Raw genomic sequence first — 25,440 nt, forward strand, 5'->3', positions numbered from 1 at the left:
AGGCAGGCTCAGGGTCAGGGTAGGCAGGGGTCAGTAAACCAGAGGTGGGGCAACGGTACCGGACGGCAGGCAGGCTCAGGGTCAGGGTAGGCAGGGGTCAGTAAACCAGAGGTGGGGCAACGGTACCGGACGGCAGGCAGGCTCAGGGTCAGGGTAGGCAGGGGTCAGTAAACCAGAGGTGGGGCAACGGTACCGGACGGCAGGCAATAGACAGGTCAAGGTAGGCAGGGGTCAGTAAACCAGAGGTGGGGCAACGGTACCGGACGGCAGGCAGGCTCAGGGTCAGGGTAGGCAGGGGTCAGTAAACCAGAGGTGGGGCAACGGTACCGGACGGCAGGCAGGCTCAGGGTCAGGGTAGGCAGGGGTCAATAATCCAGAGGTGGGGCAACGGTACCGGACGGCAGGCAGGCTCAGGGTCAGGGTAGGCAGGGGTCAGTAAACCAGAGGTGGGGCAACGGTACCGGACGGCAGGCAGGCTCAGGGTCAGGGTAGGCAGGGGTCAATAATCCAGAGGTGGGGCAAAGGTACTGGTCAACAGGCAGGCTCAGGCAGAGTGGTCAGGCAGCCGGGTTCAAAGTCAGGACAGCCAAGGGTCAAAACCAGGAGGGGGAGAAAAATAGAGACTGGGAAAAGCAGGAGCTGAGAACAAAAACACTGGTTGACTTGACAAACTGGCAATAGACAAACAGAGAACACAGGTATAAATACACAGGGGATAATGGGGGAGATGGGCGACACCTGGAGCGGGGTGGAGACGATCACAAAGACAGGTGAAACAGATATAGAGTTCAAATGTATTACATTTTAAATTTGCATCCCACTATTACACTTTATATACATCACAGAAAAATATAACAAAATCGTTTGACAAAAAAAAGAAACGTTTATTCATTATGAAATGATGACAAATATGAATAACATTCCATCCATGAGGCCACTAGAGGGCGATTTGGTCATTTGACTGACCAAGACCAGCGGCATTTATACAGATGCTGCAACTTATCTATTATAATCGTAATAGATTTGCTTTTGCCATCCCACTGTTCGGAAACAGTGCAACTATTACGGTTAAAATATTTGAGCTGTGTTTTCTGTGGCCCATACCGATACGTTTCATCATTGAATGCCTGTGTGTGCGTCAGTGTGTGTGTGTGTGTGTGTGTGTGTGTGTGTGTGTGTGTGTGTGTGTGTGTGTGTGTGTGTGTGTGTGTGTGTGTGTGTGTGTGTGTGTGTGTGTGTGTGTGTGTGTGTGTGTGTGTGTGTGTGTGTGTGTGTGTGTGTGTGTGTTTGTGTGTTACTCACTAACAAGCTCAGACAGGCAGCAAGGGTAATGAGTGACTGCGTGTTTGTTCAGTGCAGCCATTCCAAATCATTCGCCCAGAAAATGTTTGGGGTTTACCTTTGGGGCACTGAGCTGCATTCCTGACTGAGAGAAAGGTTGATATGTTATCTCCATCCAACGAAGTCTCAACTTACAGCTAAGGAGTTGTCCTCCTGAAGTTCAGAGGACCTGATGAATGACGTCTTCACGTGATAAGAAATACACATATAAGAGAACAACACTTTCAGTCATGCAGCACACAGTGAGCTTTGTCATGCAGCACACAGTGAGCTTTGTCATGCAGGCACACAGTGAGCTTTGTCATGCAGGCACACAGTGAGCTTTGTCATGCAGCACACAGTGAGCTTTGTCATGCAGCACACAGTGAGCTTTGTCATGCAGCACACAGTGAGCTTTGTCATGCAGGCACACAGTGAGCTTTGTCATGCAGCACACAGTGAGTTTTGTCATGCAGGCACACAGTGAGCTTTGTCATGCAGCACACAGTGAGCTTTGTCATGCAGGCACACAGTTAGCTTTGTCATGCAGGCACACAGTGAGCTTTGTCATGCAGGCACACAGTGAGCTTTGTCATGCAGGGACACAGTGAGCTTTGTCATTATCTGACATTTATTGAATTGGGGCCCATGTTTTGGAGAAGCCCTGTGATTCAAGACATTGTTGTACAATAAAATATCATCAGCTCAATGTCCAAGTATTTGCCAAAGATCATGATGTATCCTCTAATGTGTCTGACTCAGCACAACTTCTTTGCAAAACAGCCAAAATAGTATATATATTTTTGTGATGTGATCCTACTGAAGTATGCAAAATGCTACTGGCCTAAAGTTCAAAGAGCTAAAGAACACCTAGTTATTGACAGCTCCTGGTTCCTGACACGGTTGGTTGAGTATTTATGTATCTTTCATTGACTTCATCAGAATAGCAACTGCCTGATGGTTTGATTGGGTACTGGAGAAAATAGCAGGAGGACGATGGGTGTAAATGTGCTTGACAAGACAGCAAACTTGTAATAGATTTGTTCTATCAGGTTTTAGTACCACTTTCTCCCCTCTGGGAATCAATACATCATTCCCATGAGCGAACTCCCTGCCTTCTAATCTGTAGACAGTAAATTAAATACTGCTGATTTAGGGGAATTGTCCCTGTAGTGCATGTAGATCAGAGGTAACTTGCTTGGTGTCACACTTTGTGTGACATAGCTCTGCCTGTACTCATCTAGATACTACAGCTGTGAGCGTAACCTGACGTGGAGTGTGGGAGTGCTGCACTACAGTGATGAGGTAAAGGTGATGAGAGAGCTGACCAGCACCAAGGAGGCCCAAGGAAGAGCGCAGCTGAAGAGAGCTATACAGGACATTCGCTACATCGGCAAGGGAACCCACACCGACTGTGCCATCTCCGTAGCAACTGGGCAGCTGATGACAGGGTGAGTCCATCGATTGTATAAGGGCTCAGGGCCCAGATGCAGATGGTTTGAGTATTTGATATTTATTCGTTTAAAAAAGGGTAGGCAAGAGAATGGTCGTGGACAGGCAAAGGTCAAAACCAGAGTCCAGGAGGTACAGAGTGGCAGGCAGGCTGGAGGTCAGGGCAGGCAGACTGGATAGGCAGGCTCGAGGTCAGGGCAGGCAGACTGGACAGGCAGGCTCGAGGTCAGGGCAGGCAGACTGGACAGGCAGGCTCGAGGTCAGGGCAGGCAGACTGGACAGGCAGGCAGACTGGACAGGCAGGCTCGAGGTCAGGGCAGGCAGACTGGACAGGCAGGCTCGAGGTCAGGGCAGGCAGACTGGACAGGCAGGCTCGAGGTCAGGGCAGGCAGACTGGACAGGCAGGCTCGAGGTCAGGGCAGGCAGACTGGACAGGCAGGCTCGAGGTCAGGGCAGGCAGACTGGACAGGCAGGCTCGAGGTCAGGGCAGGCAGACTGGACAGGCAGGCTCGAGGTCAGGGCAGGCAGACTGGACAGGCAGGCTCGAGGTCAGGGCAGGCAGACTGGACAGGCAGGCTCGAGGTCAGGGCAGGCAGACTGGACAGGCAGGCTCGAGGTCAGGGCAGGCAGACTGGACAGGCAGGCTCGAGGTCAGGGCAGGCAGACTGGACAGGCAGGCTCGAGGTCAGGGCAGGCAGACTGGACAGGCAGGCTCGAGGTCAGGGCAGGCAGACTGGACAGGCAGGTGGGTACGGAGTCCAGAAAACAGACATGGGGTCAAAACCGGGAGGACTAGCAAAAGCAGGAGCACGGGGAGAAACACGCTGGTTGACTTGGAAACATACAAGACAAACTGGCTCAGAGAGACAGGAAACACTGGGATAAATACACTGTGGAAAATAAGCGACACCTGGAGGGGGTAGAGACAATCACAAGGACAGGTGAAACAGATCAGGGCGTGGCAGATTGGTTGATTGAGTAGTTAGTATCAGTCAGTTATTAGTTAGTCAGTCTTGTCTGTCTGTCTGTCTGTCTGTCTGTCTGTCTGTCTGTCTGTCTGTCTGTCTGTCTGTCTGTCTGTCTGTCTGTCTGTCTGTCTGTCTGTCTGTCTGTCTGTCTGTCTGTCTGTCTGTCTGTCTGTCTGTCTGTCTGTCTGTCTGTCTGTATCCATCTCAAATGTGACGTGTGTGAGAGAGTGTCTTAAAACACGTGTTTCTTCCCAATATACCGGGAATGATATGTTGATATTGTGTAATACGTTCCTCCTTCACTTCTATAGTGCCCTTAGGAAAATGCTTTGATATTTACACCTTGGAGCAGAGTTCAACGTTTTGTCAGGGGCAAGTTAAAAACACATTTCCTGCATCTTGGCAGGGGTAAACAGATAGACATTCAAACCTCTCCTAGGAGATGGAGTTCCTCCACAAAGCTTCTGACAAAATAAAGTCTGCTCCACAATTATACAGAAAGGATCCCGTTTGACTCACACGTTCTGCTTCGTTGTATCTCTTTCTTCAACCCACAGCTCTCCTCTCCATGGCAACAAGTACATGGTGGTGGTGACAGATGGCCACCCGCTGGACGGCTATAAGGAGCCGTGTGGCGGGGTGGCATACACCGTGTCTGAGGCCAGAGCCATGAACATTAACATCTTCAGCGTGGCTATCACTCCACATCACCTGGTAATCAAGAGGGAATAGAGCTCTGGCTAGAAGGCCCAGGTTGTAGACAGAGAACTATGCCCTCTGTAGTGGTCATGGAAATACAATAACTAATACTGCTCAAACAAACTGGATTGGCTGTAGTCTGACATCCTTGAGTTTTTTTAACTCAAGGATCCCACTGTATTTGATATATTATATATTTATATGTAGTCTTTGCATTCTTCTCTTGCGCCTCAAGAATGTGTGGGTATGCCAAAACCCAGGCTGTATCACATACGGCCGTGATTCGGAGTCCCATAGGGCGGCGCACAATTGGCCCAGCGTCGTCCGGGTTGGGCCGGGGTAGGCCGTCATTGTAAATAAGAATTTGTTCTTAACTGACTTGCCTAGTTAAATAAAAAATAAAAAATAATTAAAACAATTAAAACAGCCTTTTTTACTGTAGTTTTTCAGTGTTTCAGTCTCTGTCTCTGTCTCTAAGTCTCTCTCTCTCTCTCTCTCTCTCTCTCTCTCTCTCTCTCTCTCTCTCTCTCTCTCTCTCTCCTCCTCTCTCTCTCTCTCTCTCTCTCTCTGCAGGACAACAGACTTGGTTCCATAGCAACAGATGTACAACACACCCATAACATGTCTGCTACTAGTGATGACCTGCAGGTTGTTAGGAACACCATCAGCTCCATAGTGTCTACCATGGTGAGTACACCATCGTCACATAGTTACCATCATACAAGCGGACATTTTTAAACCAAGGCCCTGTACCTAAATGTAATTTACTGTAGGGCTTCTTTTTTTTTGCCCAAACAGACTATTCTAACCAAATGTCTGTCTCTTCTTTTATGGATCTGTAGTACAAAGATTCTGAATCTGTGGTGAGTTTTTTTTCTTCAGTCTTTTTGATACAAGCATTTCGCTACAACATCTGCTAAATATGTGTATGTTACCAATACAATTTGATTTGATTTGATAGTTCCCGACCAATACAGTGTGATGATTGTTGTTTGTGATCTTATTTATGAACAGTGATTATGACTGAGGTTGATTTATGTTTGTTGTTATTTTTCAGTGCTGTTCGTTCGAGTGCAAGGTAAGCCTGATCACATTGTCGTCCCTTTTCAACATGATCTCGCAGAAAACTTCATTACAGATTGTTTGTCTTGATTAATCTGATCTCAGTATAGTCTTAATATGGGGTCCAGTGGAGTCAGAAGTCTTTCTCATCAGTGTTCTTTGTTTCACAGGCTCCCCTGGGATCTCAAGGCCCTGCTGGTGCCGGAGGGGGCGCGGTAGGGTGCTCTCTGTTTTCCTTTTAGTTAAAACACCACATTCAGATTTACCAGACGCTCGTATCCAGAGCAGCTTACTGGGGCAATTAGGGTTATTAGAGTGCCTTGCTCAAGGGCACATCGCCAGATTCAAACCAGCAACCTTTCAGTTACTGGCCCAACACTCTTAACCGCTAGGCTATCTGTCGCCCACCTTAGCTATTGGTGAAAATGTTGAAAATGCTGATCGCTGCGTTCTTAGATATACTTACCTTACCTTATACTTACCTCAAATTACTGATGGTTTGCTTAGCTCCAACTCTCAGTGACTAAATAAAGGATAAGTAAGCATTGGGGGGGTGGAGAAGGGGGCCTGAGGAACGTTAATCAAACCCTGGTGATTTGGCTCACGTACTGCAGTTCATATACAGTAAGGATTCACAATGTAAACACGTGCGTGAGTGAGTGTGTGTGTGTGTGCGTGTGCGTGTGCGTTTGTGCATGTGCGTTTGAGCACATTACTATAAATATACCAGACATTTATAATCACACAGTATTACAAGGTCAATATCAGGACAGTGAAAGAATGAGTGAAACAGAAAGTACTGATACTGGTTTGTAATCAGATTGATTGAAAAAAAGAAAAGATGGAAATGACTGGCTTATCCATAAACATGAGATTCAACCAGTGGAGGTCAAGGGTTTCAAGCCAGTCGTCTACAGTATCATGGGATGTTTTCCGTTACAGAATAAGATTGCATGGCATGTGCTTTTACTATCAGGGCAAAGAGACGTGTTTCCCTCGCTAATGTACATGTGAGAAAGAGAAAAGTGTGTGTGTGTGTGCGTGTGTGTGATGGAGGCGTGCATGACTGTGTATAAGAGTGATGAGAGCGAGAGTAAGACCAATTGAAAGACTGAGGCTTGATTCAGTTGTAACTTGTCTACAGAGGATCCAGAGCTGCCCCTGCTGTGGTCTGGATTCAAACCAAAGGTTTTAAGGATGGGAGTGGCTTTGCGCCAATATCCAATGGAATGCTAATGAGATGACAATCTTTGCTTTACCAGGACTGTATTCCATGGGGTGCAGCGTTATGGAACATTGAGATAGAAATATATTACATAGAAAAGCCATGCTTCTATGTCATGTGGAATAGGGAATCATGTCCACTCTATAACAGACATTTCTATGTGTGATCTGAGCGTGCCCCCAGGCCCCTGTTTACCTGATGGGGACTAATGACTCTGGCCTTCTCTGTGTCTGATCTAATCATGGCGTCCAGATGGCCTGCCTAGCCCACTGCTAGTCAACACAGCTCTTGTGTGTTCCAGCCAAGAAATACATTAAGGAGACGAGGAGGTAGTGGAACTGAAAAAGCTTCGTTTGATTGATTCTATTGTACAGTGCCGTGTTCTGTGCACAACTTCTGGCAGTCTGGCAAGTCCAAGACTTTCTTCTCTGTCTCAATGGGAATTTTAGGCCAAAGGGTGTAATGTCACATGCACAAGTACAGTGAAATGCCTTTCTTGCAAACTCAAAACCTAACAATAAGTAAGTAAGTAAGCATACTATATGCAGGGTCAGTTCCAATACCATATTTACAATGTGCAGGAACATTGGAGTGTTGGAGGTAGATATATATATATATATATATATATATATATATATATATATATATATATATATATATATATATATATGGGTAAGGTGACTAGGCAACAGGATATAAGATAAACAGAGTAGCAGCAGCTTGTATGTGAGTGGCTGTGCTTGTGTGTAGAGTCAATATGAATGTGCATATTATGTCTGAGTGAGCAGATGATGGAGTGACAGTGTGTGTGTGTGTGTGTGTGTGTGTAGGGCCCTGTGTGTGTGTGTGTGTGTGTGTGTGTGTGTGTGTGTGTGTGTGTGTGTGTGTGTGTGTGTGTGTGTGTGTGTGTGTGTGTGTGTGTGTGTGTGTGTGTGTGTGTGTGTGTGTGTGTGTGTGTAGGGCCCTGTGCGTGTGAACAGAGACAGTGCACAAATAAAAATAAAAGGTTAATATAGATACAAAGTTAACTCAGATAGTCCATGTAGCTATTTTGTTAGCTATTTATCACTCGTATTGCTTGGGGATAGAAGCTTCCTGTAGCTTAACACAGTTTATACAAACGGCTTCACTCAGACTCTGCTTCAGAATGACTAACACTGGAAGAGGTTGACTGATGACAATGAGAAATAGATATGATTCTTTTTTTCAGGGAACTCCAGGACGTCAGGGGGTTGCCGGGAGACCGGGAAGTTTGGGAGCAAAGGTAGTATATGACACATTACAGAACATGAGCTTGTCTGTCTGCTGACTGTAGACTGTGGAGACATTATGCTTTGTAGCCTGTTTGATGCTAGAGATTATGGCTACAGGCAATGTGGATCATATGTGGATCACATGTGGATCATACTGTATCTTTGTCACCTAGGGGACTGCAGGTGACCAGGGGCCCCAAGGACACAGAGGAGAGAAGGTCAGAGTGATTATTTATCTAAAATAAAAATATGTACCACTTTGAATGTTTTAGATTATTCAGAACACATGCTGGTTAGCTATAATGTAACATTGCCTGGTAGAATTTAGAGCTATGGCGTAAATGCAATATTTAGAGACATACTTGTCTGGCTGTATGAGGTTAGCTAATGCAATGTTCCATGAGCATTCACTTAACTGTATTGAAATATGTCATATGTTCCCAGTGTTTCCAACACCAGGAATGTTAACTGTCCAGATCCGTATTAAGTGCTTAGAAGCTAAACCCTGATGTTCGTCACTTTCTTTCTCTACAGGGTGACCGTGGTCCTACTGGTGACAGAGTAAGCTCTCATCGATTTTGTGGAGAGTAATAGTGATTATAATAGTGTTTATAAACCTTGTAGTACATACGTATATAATGTAAACAAAGAATACATCACATCAAATCATCCAACAGCCATAGGTTCAGCTGTCAAAATGTTCAAACGTTATTTTGCCCTACAGGGTCCAAGAGGACCATCTGGACAAAAGGTATGCTGTTGATCTTATGCATCATTCATTCATTCATTCATGTGTCCATCCATCCATTCAGTCATGCACATTGTCACATACTCACCAATTCAATCAATTGAAGTCATGTGGCCCATGTGTTTCTAGGGTGAGAAAGGAGCGGATGGAGTGGACGGGAAGGATGGCCTTGTGGTTTGTGTGTTTTCTACCTCTTACTCAACAACCAGCCCCCGCATTATTACATGTTTAACAAGAGTATCACTCTGTAAACTTACAAACAGAAAAACAAGGCTATCAAGGCCTCGTAAAGTGTGAGTGACCAATTAAACAGGGATGCAGGCTTCGCCCTCACAGGTCTCCCTTTATATACACCCATATTCCAGAATTATTAGAGGGGTTGAGAGGAAAACAAGATGAGAATGAAATACAGACGAAGGATGGCTCAGCCCATGCTGAAGGCTGTTAGTATAATGGAACACCTGTACCTTCTTCCATAGGCTCTGGACCTATTATACAGTATAGATGAATACTTTTGTCCATCCCCGTGAGGCACTATATGGAGTATAACAGGGTGCCAAAAAAATGATCTTAAAACCGATCCAGGTGCTGTATGGTGGATATGAGCCAGATGAATCATATAGGTGTTTTATAGACTAAATGTTCAGCACTAAAGCCTCATGGTCACATCCCTTTAGAACCCCCCTGGGAGATTTGACAGGAAGTTCCTTAACTATGAAAAGGATAAAGAAAAACTATTTTACTTCATAAATCGAATTGCGCTAATGGAAAAATGTCATATTCATCTATGTAATTTCACTAATAAAACTATGTTATCACTAATAAGCATATGTTATCATTGTTGGTTTCTATACTTTTTGTCTGTACACTGTTTTTTCGGAGAAAAAAAAAATATATATTTAAAATATATATATAAATAAAAAATATTTACCAAAAAATTATTCAAATTTAAGATTTAATGTAAAGACAGTCCCCACCTCCACCTCCACCCCGGATCCTTGAATCCCTTGACATGTTTCTCAAACCAGAGCAGATGTTTTTCAGAGCAAAAAACTGTGTAGTAGGCCCAGATTACAAAGTACATTAGAGAGTTCTGTTTCTCTGGAAACCTTCAGTGAGGTCACTCATGTTTGTATTATTCCTTGAAATGTGCAGTAAACTCCCACGTCGCCCTCTCTCTTTCTCTCTTTGTAGGGGGACTCTGGGGTTATGGGCCTGCCTGGTTGTAAAGGAGACGAGGGGGCAGAGGTAAGTCTATAGGAGTGATGCAAGGTCACGTAGCCAGAGTCACCACACGAACTCACACACGTACCACACTCATCCACACACACACACACCACACTCACCACACAAACCCACACACACACTACACTCACCACACGCACCACACTCACCCACACACACACCACACTCACCACACAAACCCACACACGCACCACACAAACCCAAACCCACTCACCACACTCACCCACACACACACACCACACTCACCACACTCACCCACACACACACACCACACTCACCACACAAACCCACACACACACTACACTCACCACACGCACCACACTCACCCACACACACACCACACTCACCACACAAACCCACACACGCACCACACGAACCCACACACACACACCACACTCACCACACGAACCCACACACACACTACACGCACCACACACATCCACACACACACACTACACACACACTACACGCACCACACACACTACACACACACTACACGCACCACACACACCCACACACACCACGGCTTACTGTATACATGACCTCCTAGACTAGTTACAGTGAAACTCTGGGAGCATTACACCAAGCGTTCATCATTTCCCAGAATTTTACCCCCACAGCCAAGAACAACTTGGCAGCCAATAGCACTCTAGGAGCCAGAGCTAGTCAATAGACTGACATGTACTGCAAACAGGGAGTTACAATACTACACATTATTCCCATAACTCTGTCCTCAGCAGACTTCATAGTCATCCCCTTTTTGCTGTTAAAGCAGGTGTGCTTCATTCTGCGGTTGAAAGCAATTCAGTTCAAACAAAATCAGAAGATGAGACAGGGTTATTTTGAGTGTGTTTTTTCTGCCATGGTTGGGGTAATTAGCCAGGCGGGTAAGAACAACCCTTTTGTTTGTTTATATCTGATTGGGGTATGAGTGGGAGTTTATTTGTTTGGGGTCTTTTGGGAGTCTTTACCAGTCACCCACTTGGATAGAATAATACTAGATAAATAGTAGATTCATGCCGTTAGTAATATCTGAAGTATTCATATTTAAGTTCAGACTGGTTGATGTTGGTAATGACTGTTTACTCTGATAGGGGGAGCCAGGTCCTCTGGGGCAGAAAGGAGATGAAGGATCTTATGGATTACCTGGACAAAAGGTAACTCTGTCATACCCAGCACCTTAATTGTCTGTTCTGCATTATTTAATGTGTGAGTGACTTAAGTTTCTATTTGACCTTCCTGTCCACAGGGAGAGATGGGAACACCTGGGGAGCCAGGGGTTCCTGGAGTGTCTGGAGCCAACGGAGCCAAGGTAATCAATCAATTTATTGGTTTATCAACTAATCAAATCAATCAATTAATCAATCAATAATTTGATCATTCAATCATCCATCCATCTATCACACAGGATAGCATTTCTGTGTGGCTGTATTGTTTCATCTGTGTCTGTAGGGGGAGCTTGGACCAATCGGAGGACCTGGAAATAAGGGTGACCAAGGAGACCAAGTAAAAACACCACCACCTCAATAACTCTTATCGTCAATAAGTTGCAGATTCTGATAACTGCCAGTTGTGATAAACGCACAAATGTACAGGTGTATTTTTTATAGTTGAATGGAAAAATGATGCCATAACCAATAACATTTGGACAATGACCTCAGGCACCTGTCCACCTTTCTGTGTTTTACAGGGGGACTTTGGACCGTCTGGAGCGCCAGGCACAGAGGTTTGGAACTCAGCTAGTTCTAGAATCAATACAACACCCGGACCAGGACGAACACTGTCCACATAATCTGACACAGGAAGACACATATCTTACTAGATCACTGAACATCAGGGTACCCCAACTGATGGCGCATGGGCCGAATTTGGCCCGGGGGTGGTTTTATTTGACCCCCCAAGTTTTCTAAAAAATAAGTGACATATTATTTTTTATTGTTGGACAACAGGAAATCAGCTCCAAGGGAATTTAAGAAATCTGTTCCCAAGTATTCACACGTATAATAGAGAGAAACGTGATTGAATACAAATGTAAGCAGGGCTTCTTGAGGTCAATTTGCCGTCTATTTGTAACTATGCTCCGGCCACCCGACAATCTGCTCAAGAAATCTAGTTGATGATCCCTGCTCTACATTGACTAAATGGCTGAATTAAATAGTTGTATCACTGTAAAAGAAAACACATTAGTATATAATGAATCAAAAAAGTTGGTTTAGCTTTTGTAAACACTTTGATGTTTACATGATGGTAAAATGGCCTTGTTGACCGATGGGAAGTTGCTGTTTAGCTGAACAATGCTGTTCACATTCAAGCTGGTGACCTCTCTCTCTCTCTCTGTAATGACGTGTGCTGAGAGTCAGGAAGCAAGTTCAGGGAGTCTGTTGTTTAATAAATAAATACAACTAAATACAAAACAAGAAACACAAACAGCACACAGATATGAAATAGAAACAATGACGCCCGGGGAAGGAACCAAGGGAGTGACATATATAGGGCAGGTAATAAAGGAAGTGATGGAGTCCAGGTGAGTCTGACGATGCGCAGGTGCGCGTAATGGTGACAGGTGTGCGCCTTAACGAGCAGCCTGGTGACCTAGAGGCCGGAGAGGGAGCACACTTGACACTCTCTCTCCCTCTCTCTTCCTATTTGTCTCTCTTAAGGGTGTAGGGGGAGAGAGGGGACTAAGAGGTGCTCCAGGAATAAGAGGTGGTCAAGGGGAGACGGGTGACACAGGCTCTGCTGGAGCACAGGGTCATGAAGGTCAGGCTGGAGACGTGGGTTCACAGGTGAGTGTCCCTCTGTCCTCTATTACTCTGTGTGATCACTTGTTCTTTCTTATATGGTTCCACCAACACCTTCTTGGGGAACAGGCTAGCTCTCTCATGGGCTATTGCTAAATATAGGTTGATGTTTTACCTCCAGTCATTGTCACACCGCCTCTCTTCATTTGTTCCCCCTGAAAGGGTCTGAGTGGAGTGTCTGGGCTCAAAGGGTACAGAGGAGAGCCGGGACCTTACGGGCCTGCGGTACGATGGCCAGTCATTTAATGATTTTGATGATGACACAGCTGTACCATGTGGTAACACATGCAAACTACAATACATGTTTTGACCAGGGTCTCTCCCCCCAGGGTGTTAAGGGCCCCAGGGGGCCTCCAGGAGCACCGGGAGATGCAGGGCCCATTGGGAAAAGGGTGAGTGTATTGAAGAGCTTATCTGATTTATCATGAGGCTAATATTCTGAATACACAATATTATCTTTATTCTCTCTTCAGGGTGATGATGGAACACAAGGAGAAGGCCAACCTGGATATCCAGGGTTCCAGGTCTGTATTTCTTCAGCAGTGAATTTCTGAGCAATAAGTAGGCATTCATGTTTTGATTCTTAGTTACAAGTATGATTTATCAACATTGTCTGGACAAAATGTCCATGGACCTCATTTGCCTATTTCAGATTTTTCTTTCATCTTCTTACAGGGATACCCTGGTCTGAGAGGACCTGCAGGTTTAAAGGTCTGTCTGTCTGTCTGTCTGTCTGTCTGTCTGTCTGTCTGTCTGTCTGTCTGTCTGTCTGTCTGTCTGTCTGTCTGTCTGTCTGTCTGTCTGTCTGTCTGTCTGTCTGTCTGTCTGTCTACCCACCCACCCACCCACCCACCCTGGTCTGAGAGGACCTGCAGGTTTAAAGGTATGTCTGTCTGTCTGTCTGTCTGTCTACCCACCCACCCACCCACCCTGGTCTGAGAGGACCTGCAGGTTTAAAGGTATGTCTGTCTGTCTGTCTGTCTGTCTGTCTGTCTGTCTGTCTACCCACCCGCCCACCCTGGTCTGAGAGGACCTGCAGGTTTAAAGGTCTGTCTGGATACCCTGGTCTGAGAGGACCTGCAGGTTTAAATGTCTGTCTGTCTGCATCAGGGTGTGGAACCAAATTATTTTCCAATAGTTCTTTCTGAACAGAAACACTATTCTTTTTGTTCCATTCCACTGTTACGTCCAGAAAAATAAAGATGTGAACCGGTTTAGCTCAGTAGATTACTTTGTCAATCAGTGCGGATAGAGCAGGCAAACTAGTTGTTTACATACATGATGGACAGACAAGTGTAGCCTATGGCGACTGAAATTTTGCAGGGGCGAGAGAGCGAGAGAAGGTTGAGGAGGCTTGAAGCGCTGGGCTTCTTGTTATGACATGCGTTATCTGAATTAGGTCCACAGAATTATATCTAGGAAGAGGAGCTTCTATGGAGGAACTTTGAATGTCCTTTGAGCTAACAAGCTGGTGTGTGCAGAGCGGCAGCTGAATTAAAAACACCTTTCCTTTTTGTAGTTAACATATCCAATGTGAAATGTGATAACTAGGCCTATAGAATCCTTAACTAGTATTGTAAAAGTTAATTATTCTCCAGCTAATTAAATCTCTCTCCCTATCTTCTGAATCATGCTTGTAATGTCAGTACTGCTTTGGAGGGGGAGGGGCTACAGTAACCTATGCTTTGGAGGGGGAGGGGCTACAGTAACCTATGCCTTGGAGGGGGAGGGGCTACAGTAACCTATGCTTTGGAGGGGAGGGCTACAGTAACCTATGCTTTGGAGGGGAGGGGCTACAGTAACCTATGCTTTGGAGGGGAGGGGCTACAGTAACCTATGCTTTGGAGGGGAGGGGCTACAGTAACCTATGCTTTGGAGGGGGGCTACAGTAACCTATGCTTTGGAGGGGAGGGCTACAGTAACCTATGCTTTGGAGGGGAGGGGCTACAGTAACCTATGCTTTGGAGGGGAGGGGCTACAGTAACCTATGCTTTGGAGGGGGAGGGCTACAGTAACCTATGCTTTGGAGGGAGGGCTACAGTAGCCTATGCTTTGGAGGGGGAGGGCTACACTAGCCTATGCTTTGGAGGGGGAGGGCTACAGTAGCCTATGCTTTGGAGGGGAGGGCTACAGTAGCCTATGCTTTGGAGGGGAGGGCTACAGTAGCCTATGCTTTGGAGGGGAGGGGCTACAGTAGCCTATGCTTTGGAGGGGGAGGGGTTACAGTAGCCTATGCTTTGGAGGGGAGGGGCTACAGTAGCCTATGCTTTGGAGGGGAGGGCTACAGTAGCCTATGCTTTGGAGGGGAGGGCTACAGTAGCCTATGCTTTGGAGGGGAGGGGCTACAGTAGCCTATGCTTTGGAGGGGGAGGGGCTACAGTAGCCTATGCTTTGAAGAGGGGAGGGGCTACAGTAGCCTATGCTTTGGAGGGGAGGGGCTACAGTAGCCTATGCTTTGGAGGGGGAGGGGCTACAGTAGCCTATGCTTTGGAGGGGAGGGCTACAGTAGCCTATGCTTTGGAGGGGAGGGCTACAGTAGCCTATGCTTTGGAGGGGAGGGGCTACAGTAGCCTATGCTTTGGAGGGGAGGGGCTACAGTAGCCTATGCTTTGGAGGGGGAGGGGCTACAGTAGCCTATGCTTTGGAGGGGAGGGGCTACAGTAGCCTATGCTTTGGAGGGGAGGGGCTACAGTAGCCTATGCTTTGGAGGGGAGGGCTACAGTAGCCTATACTTTGGAGGGGAGGGCTACAGTAGCCTATGCTTTGAAGGGGGAGGGCTACAGTAGCCTATGCTTTGGAGGGGGAGGGGCTACAGTAGCCTATGCTTTGGAAGGGGAGGGGCTACAGTAGCCTATGCTTTGGAAGGGGGAGGGGCTACAGTAGCCTATGCTTTGGAAGGGGGAGGGGCTACAGTAGCCTATGCTTTGGAGGGGGGAGGGGCTACAGTAGCCTATGCTTTGGAGGGAGGAGGGGCTACAGTACGAGCATAAGAGAAAAGCACACGGAGGACTCTTGGAGAGCCATATGGAGCAAGGCAGAGGCCCTGTGCACAAAGGTCGATCTCGCCGTACAACCGCCGCCCCACAAGAGAAGAGACAATCCCAACATCCTCCCCACCTACAGGACTTTATAGTTGAAGCTCCAATTCAAACTGAACATCCATCCATGTCCTCTCCTCTCATGTCATTGACCGACTGGTGAACGAAATGACCCAACACTTTTACACAGAAGCAGGTACAGTTCTCATGGGAAAGTCAGCCCTCAACCCAAAGCATGCCAGATTCCTTCAAAAGGAGAGCCTTGTGCCCATGGCACAGCACTATGGAATCAGAGAGGACAGTCTGCTGCACCAAGTGCGCCGGCTCTTGGAAAGAAAAAAAGAAACGGGCAAAACAGTTAGCAGCACACTGGAGTTCCTGTCCATGCTTTAACCCTTCAAGACTCCTTCGTGGACATCTATAAACTTGTACACATATCTGTCACACTGCCAGTAACCTCCACGTCATGTGAGCGCATTTTTTCCAGCATGCTGTGTGTAAAAATCTACATGAGAAACAAAATGGCAAACCCTCGACTCATCAACCAAGCCTGTCCATACACGCAGAAACAACCAAGCCTGTCCATACACGCAGAAACAACCAAGCCTGTCCATACACGCAGAAACAACCAAGCCTGTCCATACACGCAGAAACAACCAAGCCTGTCCACGCAGAAACAACCAAGCCTGTCCATAAGCAGAAACAACCAAGCCTGTCCATACACGCAGAAACAACCAAGCCTGTCCATACACGCAGAAACAACCAAGCCTGTCCATACACGCAGAAACAACCAAGCCTGTCCATACACGCAGAAACAACCAAGCCTGTCCATACACGCAGAAACAACCAAGCCTGTCCATACACGCAGAAACAACCAAGCCTGTCCATACACGCAGAAACAACCAAGCCTGTCCATACACGCAGAAACAACCAAGCCTGTCCATACACGCAGAAACAACCAAGCCTGTCCATACACGCAGAAACAACCAAGCCTGTCCATACACGCAGAAACAACCAAGCCTGTCCATACACGCAGAAACAACCAAGCCTGTCCATACACGCAGAAACAACCAAGCCTGTCCATACACGCAGAAACAACCAAGGCCCTGGATGTCCAGAAGATTATAGACTAACTTGCACTAAACCACAACAACAGACACGTTGTCCTTCTATAAAACAACACTTGGTGAGTAACTGAAAGGTCTTTTAATTGACAGAGCGCCTGTCCGGTGGTGGAAACATGATTTAATCATGCTGATCTGGATGGAACAAGAAGACACAGGCATATTGTCAGCCAGTCGGTCTACAAGTATTTTTTGCAATTTAAATATAATTGCTAAGATTGTGATGATAGCCAGCTCGTTTTACACCATGTGTGCACAGTTGACACACATAGGGTAAATGCACTTCTTGATAGCCATTTAATCTGAAACATTATTACCAACACACAGTTGTCTGATTTATGCATATGGAATAAATGCACTTCCTGTTGTCGCATTTTGGATGTATTGTATTATTATTGCTGAAAGACTTCAGCACCGGACAGCGCCCATGCAGTGCTTCGTGCTGAAGTCTGGCACCTTTGCACGTGAAAGACGTTTTTGTCATTGCCTTGTGGTCACTTGTATTAGGCTTGTAGCTATTTTGTTTAATATTCTTTGGCCAAATTCAATTAAACTACATTTATATAGAATGTGCTGTGTGCCATATCTGCTTTTATTGAAGAAACGAGAACTTCCTTATAACTCTGAAGTCATGAAAATCAACTATTTTCTGAGCATCCCCCACGTATTGGTCAAGCTCCTGGCACCATGCCTGTCAAAGAGAGATTACTCCAGGAAATCTTAAGTCTTATGACATACAGCCGGGAAGAACTATTGGATATAAGAGCAACGCCAACTTACCAACATTACGACTAGGAATAATACGACTTTCCCAAAGTGGATCCTCTGTTTGGACAATGGATCGGATCCCTGTAGGCGACCCAAAACAACGCCGCCGCAGAAGGGGCAGACGGAGCGGTCTTCTGGTCAGGCTCCGTAGATGGGCACATTGCTCACCACTCCTGAGCATACTACTTGCCAATGTCCAGTCTCTTGACAACAAGGCAGACAAAATTCAAGCAAGGGTTGCCTTCCAGAGAGACATCAGAGATTGTAACATTCTCTGTTTCACGGAAACATGGCTCACTCGGGACACGTTATCAGAGTCAGTACAGCCACCCGGTTTCTTCACGCCGACATAAACAAACATCTCTCCGGTAAGAAGAAGGGCGGGGCTGTATGCCTTATGATTAACGAGACGTGGTGTGATCATAACAACATACAGGAACTCAAGTCCTTTTGTTCACCTGACCTAGAATTCCTTACAATCCAATGCCGACCGCATTATCTACCAAGAGAATTCTCTTCTATTATAATCACAGCCATGTATATCCCCCCCAAGCAGACACCTCAATGGCCTTGAAAGAACTTCATTGGACTCATTCATTGGACTATGTCAACTGGAAACCACATATCCTGAGGCTGCATTTATTGTAGCTGGGTATTTTAACAAGGCTAATCTGAAAACAAGGCTCCTTAAATTTTATCAGCATATCGAATGCGCGACCTGGGCTGGCAAAATTCTGGATCATCGCTACTCTAACTTCCGCGATGCATACAAAGCTCTCCCTCGCCCTCCTTTCGGCAAATCTGACCACGACTCAATTTTGTTGCTCCCAGCCTATAAACTAAAACAGGAAACGCCCGTGCTCAGGTCTGTTCAATGCTGGTCCGACGAAATCTGATTCCACGCTTCAAGATTGCTTTTATTATGTGGACTGGGATATGCTCCGGATAGCCTCAGACAACAACATTGATGTATACGCTGATTCGGTGAGCGAGTTTATTAGCAAGTGCATCGGTGATGATGTACCCACGGTGACTATTAAAACCTTCCCCAACCAGAAACCGTGGATTGATGGCGGCATTCACGCAAAACGGAAAGCGCAAACCACTGCTTTTAATCATGGCAAGGCGACCGGAAACATGACCAAATACAAACAGTGTAGCTATTCCCTCCGCAAGGCAATCAAACAAGCGCCAGTATAGAGACAAAGTGGAGTCGCAATTCAATGGCTCAGACATTAAAAATATGTGGCAGGGTCTACAGTCAATCATAGATGACAAAAAGAAAACCAGCCCCGTCGCAGACACCGACGTCTTGCTCCCAGATAAACTAAACAACTTCTTTGCTCGCTTTGAGGACAATACAGTGCCACTGACACGGCCCGCTACCAAAACCTGCATGCTCTCCTTCACCGCAGCCAATGTGAGTAAAACATTTAAACGTGTTAACACCTGCAAGGCTGCTGGCCCAGATGGCATCCCTAGCTGTGTCCTCAGAGCATGCGCAGACCAGCTGGCTGGTGTGCTTACAGACATATTCAATTAATCTTTATCCCAGTCTGCTGTTCCCACATGCTTCAAGAGGGCCACCATTATTCCTGTTCCCAAGAAAGAGAAGGTAACTGAGATAAATTACTATCGCCCCGTAGCACTCACTTCCGTCATCATGAAGTGCTTTGAGAGACTAGTCAAGAATCATATCACCTCCACCCTACCTGACACCCTAGACCCACTCCAATTTGCTTACCACCCCAATAGATCCACAGACGACGCAATCACACTGCACAAACCCATCTGGACAAGAGGAATACCTATGTAAGAATGCTGTTCACCCTGGGTCTCGACCCCGCCCTGTGCAACTGGGTCCTGAACTTTCTGACGGGCCTCCCCCAGGTGGTGAGGGTAGGAAACAACATCTCCACCCCGCTGATCCTCATCACTTGGTCTCCACAACGGTGCGTTCTCAGCCCACTCCTGTACTCCCTGTTCACCCATGACTGCATGGCCATGCACACCTCTGACTCAATCATCAAGTTTGCAGACGACACTACAGTGGTAGGCTTGATTACCAACATGATGAGATGGCCTACAGGGAGGAGGTGAGGGCCCTCGGAGTGTGGTGTCAGGAAAATAACCTCACACTCAACATCATCAAAACAAAGGAGATGATTGTGGACTTCAGGAAACAACAAAGGGTGCACGCCCCTATCCACATCGATGGAACAGTAGTGGAGAAGGTGGAAAGTTTTAAGTTCCTCGGCGTACACATCACGGACAAACTAAATTGGTCCACCCACATAGACAGCGTGGTGAAGAAGGCGCAACAGCGTGGTGCTGCCAACATACTGACTCAAATCTATAGCCACTTTAATAATTACAAATTGGATGTAATAAATGTATCACTAGACACTTTAAACAATGCCACTTTATATAATGTTTACATACCCTACATTACTCATCTCAAATGTATATACTGTACTCTATTCCATCTACTGCATCTTGCCTATGCTGTTTGGCCATCGCCCATCCATATATTTATATGACATATTCTTATTCATTCCCTTACACTTGTGTGCATAAGGTAGTTATTGTGAAATTGTTGGATTACTTGTTAGATATTACTGCACGGTCAGAACTAGAAGCACAAGCCACTAACCATCTCTGTCTCTCTCTCTCTCTCTCATAGGGCATCAGGGGATTCACAGGGCTGAAGGGTGATGTCGGCCTGCCAGGTGATCGGGGTGATGATGTAAGTTGACCTTAGATTAAAGAGTTCAGCACTGTCCACTGCCACCAAAGGGCCAAACCAGGTCCATTGTAGTCTCTGTATAGTATAAATTGCCTAGCATAGCTAATACCTGTTTTCTCATTCATACTCCTTCCTTATTGATTCCACAGAACGACCAGCCAGGTCGGGGAGGACTCCAAGGGCCAAAAGGATACCCTGGTCTCACAGGAGAGAATGTAAGTTCCACAACAACATTGAGTTCACAGTAAATATTACAGAATCACAGCTCTGAATACATAGGTAACATATTTTTCGACTTTTATTATGACCTATGCTGTATGAATATGTTAAGTAGTACCTACTAAGTACCAACGAAAAATCTGCTATCTGACTCATGGCTTCATGTCCTTCCCTACAGGGATCCCCAGGCCCAGTGGGCCATCCGGGGGCAGACGTGAGTAACTCTTAAATAATGGAGCAATTGTGGGTGATGGGAAGGAGCCAAAGTCCAACACACTTTTCATCACTGTGTGTGTAATGGGGGAGTGCAGGAACAAGAGTTGAGGAAGGTTGGAACTTGGAGCTCGTAGGGATGGGCGAGTGTAGGGTGGGCTGGTTTGAGGAGGTTGGTCAGAGGTAAAAATGTGACCTCTGTTCCTTAGTCACAGTGGGTGTGTATTAAACTTTGTCATCGGGATTTGTGTCAAACAGGTCAGCAGTCAACACTGCTTACACTGAATGACAACTGTGTATATTTCACTCCCGTAAATAACAGTCACAGACACACACACACATGCATGCACACACACACACACACACACACACACACACACACAGTGGGGAGAACAAGTATTTGATACGCTGCCGATTTTTCAGGTTTTCCTACTTACAAAGCATGTAGAGGTCTGTAATTTGTATCATAGGTACACTACAACTGTGCGAGACGGAATCTAAAACAAGAATACAGAAAATCACATTGTATGATTTTTAAGTAATTCATTTGCATTTTATTGCATGACATAAGTATTTGATCACCTACTAACCAGTAAGAATTCCGGCTCTCACAGACCTGTTAGTTTTTCTTTAAGAAGCCCTCCTGTTCTCCACTCATTACCTGTATTAACTGCACCTGTTTGAACTCGTTACCTGTATAAAAGACACCTGTCCACACACTCAATCAAACCTCTCCACAATGGCCAAGACCAGAGAGCTGTGTAAGGACATCAGGGATAAAATTGTAGACCTGCACAAGGCTGGGATGGGCAACAGGACAATAGGCAAGCAGCTTGGTGAGAAGGCAACAACTGTTGGCGCAATTATTAGAAAATGGAAGAAGTTCAAGATGACGATCAATCACCCTCGGTCTGGGGCTCCATGCAAGATCTCACCTCGTGGGGCATCAATGATCATGAGGAAGGTGAGGGATCAGCCCAGAACTACACAGCAGGACCTGGTCAATGATCTGAAGAGAGCTGGGACCACAGTCTCAAAGAAAACCATTGGGAACACACTACGCCGTCATGGATTAAAATCCTGCAGCGCACGCAAGGTCCCCCTGCTCAAGCCAGCGCATATCCAGGCCCATCTGAAGTTTGCCAATGACCATCTGGAGGATCCAGAGGAGGAATGGGAGAAGGTCATGTGGTCTGATGAGACAAAAATAGAGCTTTTTGGTCTAAACTCCACTCACCGTGTTTGGAGGAAGAAGAAGGATGAGTACAACCCCAAGAACACCATCCCAACCATGAAGCATGGAGGTGGAAACATCATTCTTTGGGGATGCTTTTCTGCAAAGGGGACAGGACGACTGCACTGTATTGAGGGGAGGATGGATGGGGCCATGTATCGCGAGATCTTGGCCAACAACCTCCTTCCCTCAGTAAGAGCATTGAAGATGGGTCTTCCAGCATGACAATGACCCGAAACACACAGCCATGGCAACTAAGGAGTGGCTCCGTAAGAAGCATCTCAAGGTCCTGGAGTGGCCTAGCCAGTCTCCAGACCTGAACCCAATAGAAAATCTTTGGAGGGAGCTGAAAGTCTGTATTGCCCAGCGACAGCCCCGAAACCTGAAGAATCTGGAGAAGGTCTGTATGGAGGAGTGGGCCAAAATCCCTGCTACAGTGTGTGCAAACCTGGTCAAGAACTACAGGAAACGTATGATCTCTGTAATTGCAAACAAAGGTTTCTGTACCAAATATTAAGTTCTGCTTTTCTGATGTATCAAATACTTATGTCATGCAATAAAATGCTAATTAATTACTTAAAAATCATACAAATGTGATTTTCTGGATTTTTGTTTTAGATTCCGTCTCTCACAGTTGAAGTGTACCTATGATAAAAATTACAGACCTCTACATGGTCTAAACGTAGTAGGAAAACCTGCAGTGCATCAAATACTGTATATGGAAATGGACAGTCACAAGATTCTCCTAAATCTCCCTGTTTTAGGAATGTGAGATCCTGGAGGTCATTCAGAAACTCTGCTGTAAGTATATCGAGTGCTCAAAATTCAGTCAAACTGGTTATTTTCCAGATGAACATTGTGCTGTGCCGAACATGTTCCTTTAGTGAAACATAAGTTTACTCAACATAGATTTAGAAGATGTATCAGTGAGCCTGAACACAGTCCCAACCTCTACTGTTAGAAATGTACCCTGCACTAGTCATCTAAACATGCCTCCATTAAAGCTGACTAATACACAGTTTATCTTCCTAGCTAAACACTTCATTTGAAGCATCATTTATCCTGGGTTGAGTTTGGGACAAACTTTGTGAAAGAGATGCAAACGAACACACACGCAATCACTTAAACACACACACGCAGGCAGGAAGGCACACACACACTCTCAAACACACTTACTTACGCACACATATGCAGGCACACACACAGACTCAGGGACACACAAATTGTGGCGACAGCTGTAGATGTAATGTATGTTTGGAATGCAAGTGTTTTTAAAGTTTTACAATTGCTAACAAGCATTTACTTATACTTAAAATGATTAACTCTTAAGACAGCAACACCCCTACATCACACAATTAGCCAAATAGTACATTTTCTGCTCAAACCAAAATACAAATACAAACATTAAATACCAACTCTACATTTCAAAATTCTAAAAAAAACTCTCTACTGTCGGCAAACCCGACTCAATACAGTATCTAATCATTCTGTCAAAACATATGTTTTCTATCCAAGAGGAACGTATAGTCAATCATAGCACAATGACTTTCAAAATACTAACAGTTAATGGCATTACAAAAACTGCATTACTTTTCATGTTTCAGTTCTACTTGCATACATTAGACAATATGAAATCTATTGTTTTTATAATTCAGTTTCCTCTTACTGTAAACTACTCTACATTTTTGGGTTGAGTGTCGATTGTGTACTTTTTTGGCAACATACTATCTAAAAGTGAATGAGTTATCTTTACTTCATAGAATGTAAAGTAGAAAAAAATGAAGTGACCTAATTTCTGCAGTAAAAGCTTTATTAGCAACATGAAATTACTGCCAGTAATCAACAACACATCCAACATACATGGCCTTTGGTTCAACAACACATCTAACATACATGGCCTTTGGTTCAACAACACATCCAACACACATGGCCTTTGGTTCAACAACACATCCAGCATACATGGCCTTTGGTTCAACAACACATCCAACACACATGGCCTTTGGTTCAACAACACATCCAACACACATGGCCTTTGGTTCAACAACACATCCAACACACATGGCCTTTGGTTCAACAACACATCCAACACACATGGCCTTTGGTTCAACAACACATCCAACATACATGGCCTTTGGTTCAACAACACATCCAACATACATGACCTTTGGTTCAACAACACATCCAACATACATGGCCTTTGGTTCAACAACACATCCAACATACATGACCTTTGGTTCAACAACACATCCAACATACGTGGCCTTTGGTTCAACAACACATCCAACACACGTGGCCTTTGGTTCAACAACACATCAAACATACATGGCCTTTGGTTCAACAACACATCCAACATACATGGCCTTTGGTTCAACAGCACATCCAACACACATGGCCTTTGGTTCAACAACACATCCAACACACATGGCCTTTGGTTCAACAACACATCCAACACACATGGCCTTTGGTTCAACAACACATCCAACATACATGACCTCTGGTTCAACAACACATCAAACATACATGGCCTTTGGTTCAACAACACATCCAACACACATGGCCTTTGGTTCAACAACACATCCAACACACATGGCCTTTGGTTCAACAACACATCCAACACACATGGCCTTTGGTTCAACAACACATCCAACATACATGGCCTTTGGTTCAACAACACATCCAACATACATGGCCTTTGGTTCAACAACACATCCAACATACATGGCCTTTGGATCAACAACACATCCAACATACATGGCCTTTGGATCAACAACACATCCAACATACATGGCCTTTGGTTCAACAACACATCCAACATACATGGCCTTTGGATCAACAACACATCCAACATACATGGCCTTTGGATCAACAACACATCCAACATACATGGCCTTTGGTTCAACAACACATCCAACATACATGGCCTTTGGTTCAACAACACATCCAACATACATGGCCTTTGGTTCAACAACACATCCAACATACATGGCCTTTGGTTCAACAACACATCCAACATACATGGCCTTTGGTTCAACAACACATCCAACATACATGGCCTTTGGTTCAACAACACATCCAACATACATGGCCTTTGGTTCCAAATGTGTAAAAATAAAACACAATTACAGTAAAAAAAGGCACAGAAGGGAAAAACAGTAAAATGCCCCGTCCTGTTCTAATCTATACCATCTTCAGCATTTGGCCACATGTTCTCGTCCACATCACATCTTATGTCGTCTCTCGCTATGCACCTTGGATAGAAACGCTTGGCCTGCCTTATCCACCCCTGGCAGTCTTCAGCTGAGATGTCTCTGCACCTTGGATAGAA

At 45.5% G+C, this 25,440-nt stretch overlaps 1 protein-coding gene across 1 annotated transcript in view; it reads left to right on the forward strand.

The window, feature by feature from the left end:
• Window positions 1–25,440, forward strand: part of LOC115126895 (collagen alpha-1(VI) chain-like) — a 39,237-nt gene that overhangs the window by 5,706 nt on the left and 8,091 nt on the right. The window contains exons 4-28 of the mRNA XM_065027680.1: window positions 2,565–2,771; window positions 4,298–4,454; window positions 5,013–5,126; window positions 5,282–5,302; window positions 5,497–5,517; window positions 5,672–5,716; window positions 7,937–7,990; window positions 8,153–8,197; window positions 8,514–8,540; window positions 8,704–8,730; window positions 8,857–8,901; window positions 9,922–9,975; window positions 11,067–11,129; window positions 11,222–11,284; window positions 11,425–11,478; window positions 11,663–11,698; window positions 12,633–12,758; window positions 12,936–12,998; window positions 13,103–13,165; window positions 13,247–13,297; window positions 13,449–13,484; window positions 20,387–20,449; window positions 20,599–20,664; window positions 20,847–20,882; window positions 22,880–22,916. Coding sequence (XP_064883752.1) covers window positions 2,565–2,771; window positions 4,298–4,454; window positions 5,013–5,126; window positions 5,282–5,302; window positions 5,497–5,517; window positions 5,672–5,716; window positions 7,937–7,990; window positions 8,153–8,197; window positions 8,514–8,540; window positions 8,704–8,730; window positions 8,857–8,901; window positions 9,922–9,975; window positions 11,067–11,129; window positions 11,222–11,284; window positions 11,425–11,478; window positions 11,663–11,698; window positions 12,633–12,758; window positions 12,936–12,998; window positions 13,103–13,165; window positions 13,247–13,297; window positions 13,449–13,484; window positions 20,387–20,449; window positions 20,599–20,664; window positions 20,847–20,882; window positions 22,880–22,916 — 1,574 coding nt within the window. The remainder of the gene's footprint in view (window positions 1–2,564; window positions 2,772–4,297; window positions 4,455–5,012; window positions 5,127–5,281; window positions 5,303–5,496; window positions 5,518–5,671; window positions 5,717–7,936; window positions 7,991–8,152; window positions 8,198–8,513; window positions 8,541–8,703; window positions 8,731–8,856; window positions 8,902–9,921; window positions 9,976–11,066; window positions 11,130–11,221; window positions 11,285–11,424; window positions 11,479–11,662; window positions 11,699–12,632; window positions 12,759–12,935; window positions 12,999–13,102; window positions 13,166–13,246; window positions 13,298–13,448; window positions 13,485–20,386; window positions 20,450–20,598; window positions 20,665–20,846; window positions 20,883–22,879; window positions 22,917–25,440) is intronic.

Source organism: Oncorhynchus nerka, linkage group LG14 (genome assembly GCF_034236695.1).
Source record: "Oncorhynchus nerka isolate Pitt River linkage group LG14, Oner_Uvic_2.0, whole genome shotgun sequence".
Lineage (NCBI taxonomy): Eukaryota > Metazoa > Chordata > Actinopteri > Salmoniformes > Salmonidae > Oncorhynchus > Oncorhynchus nerka.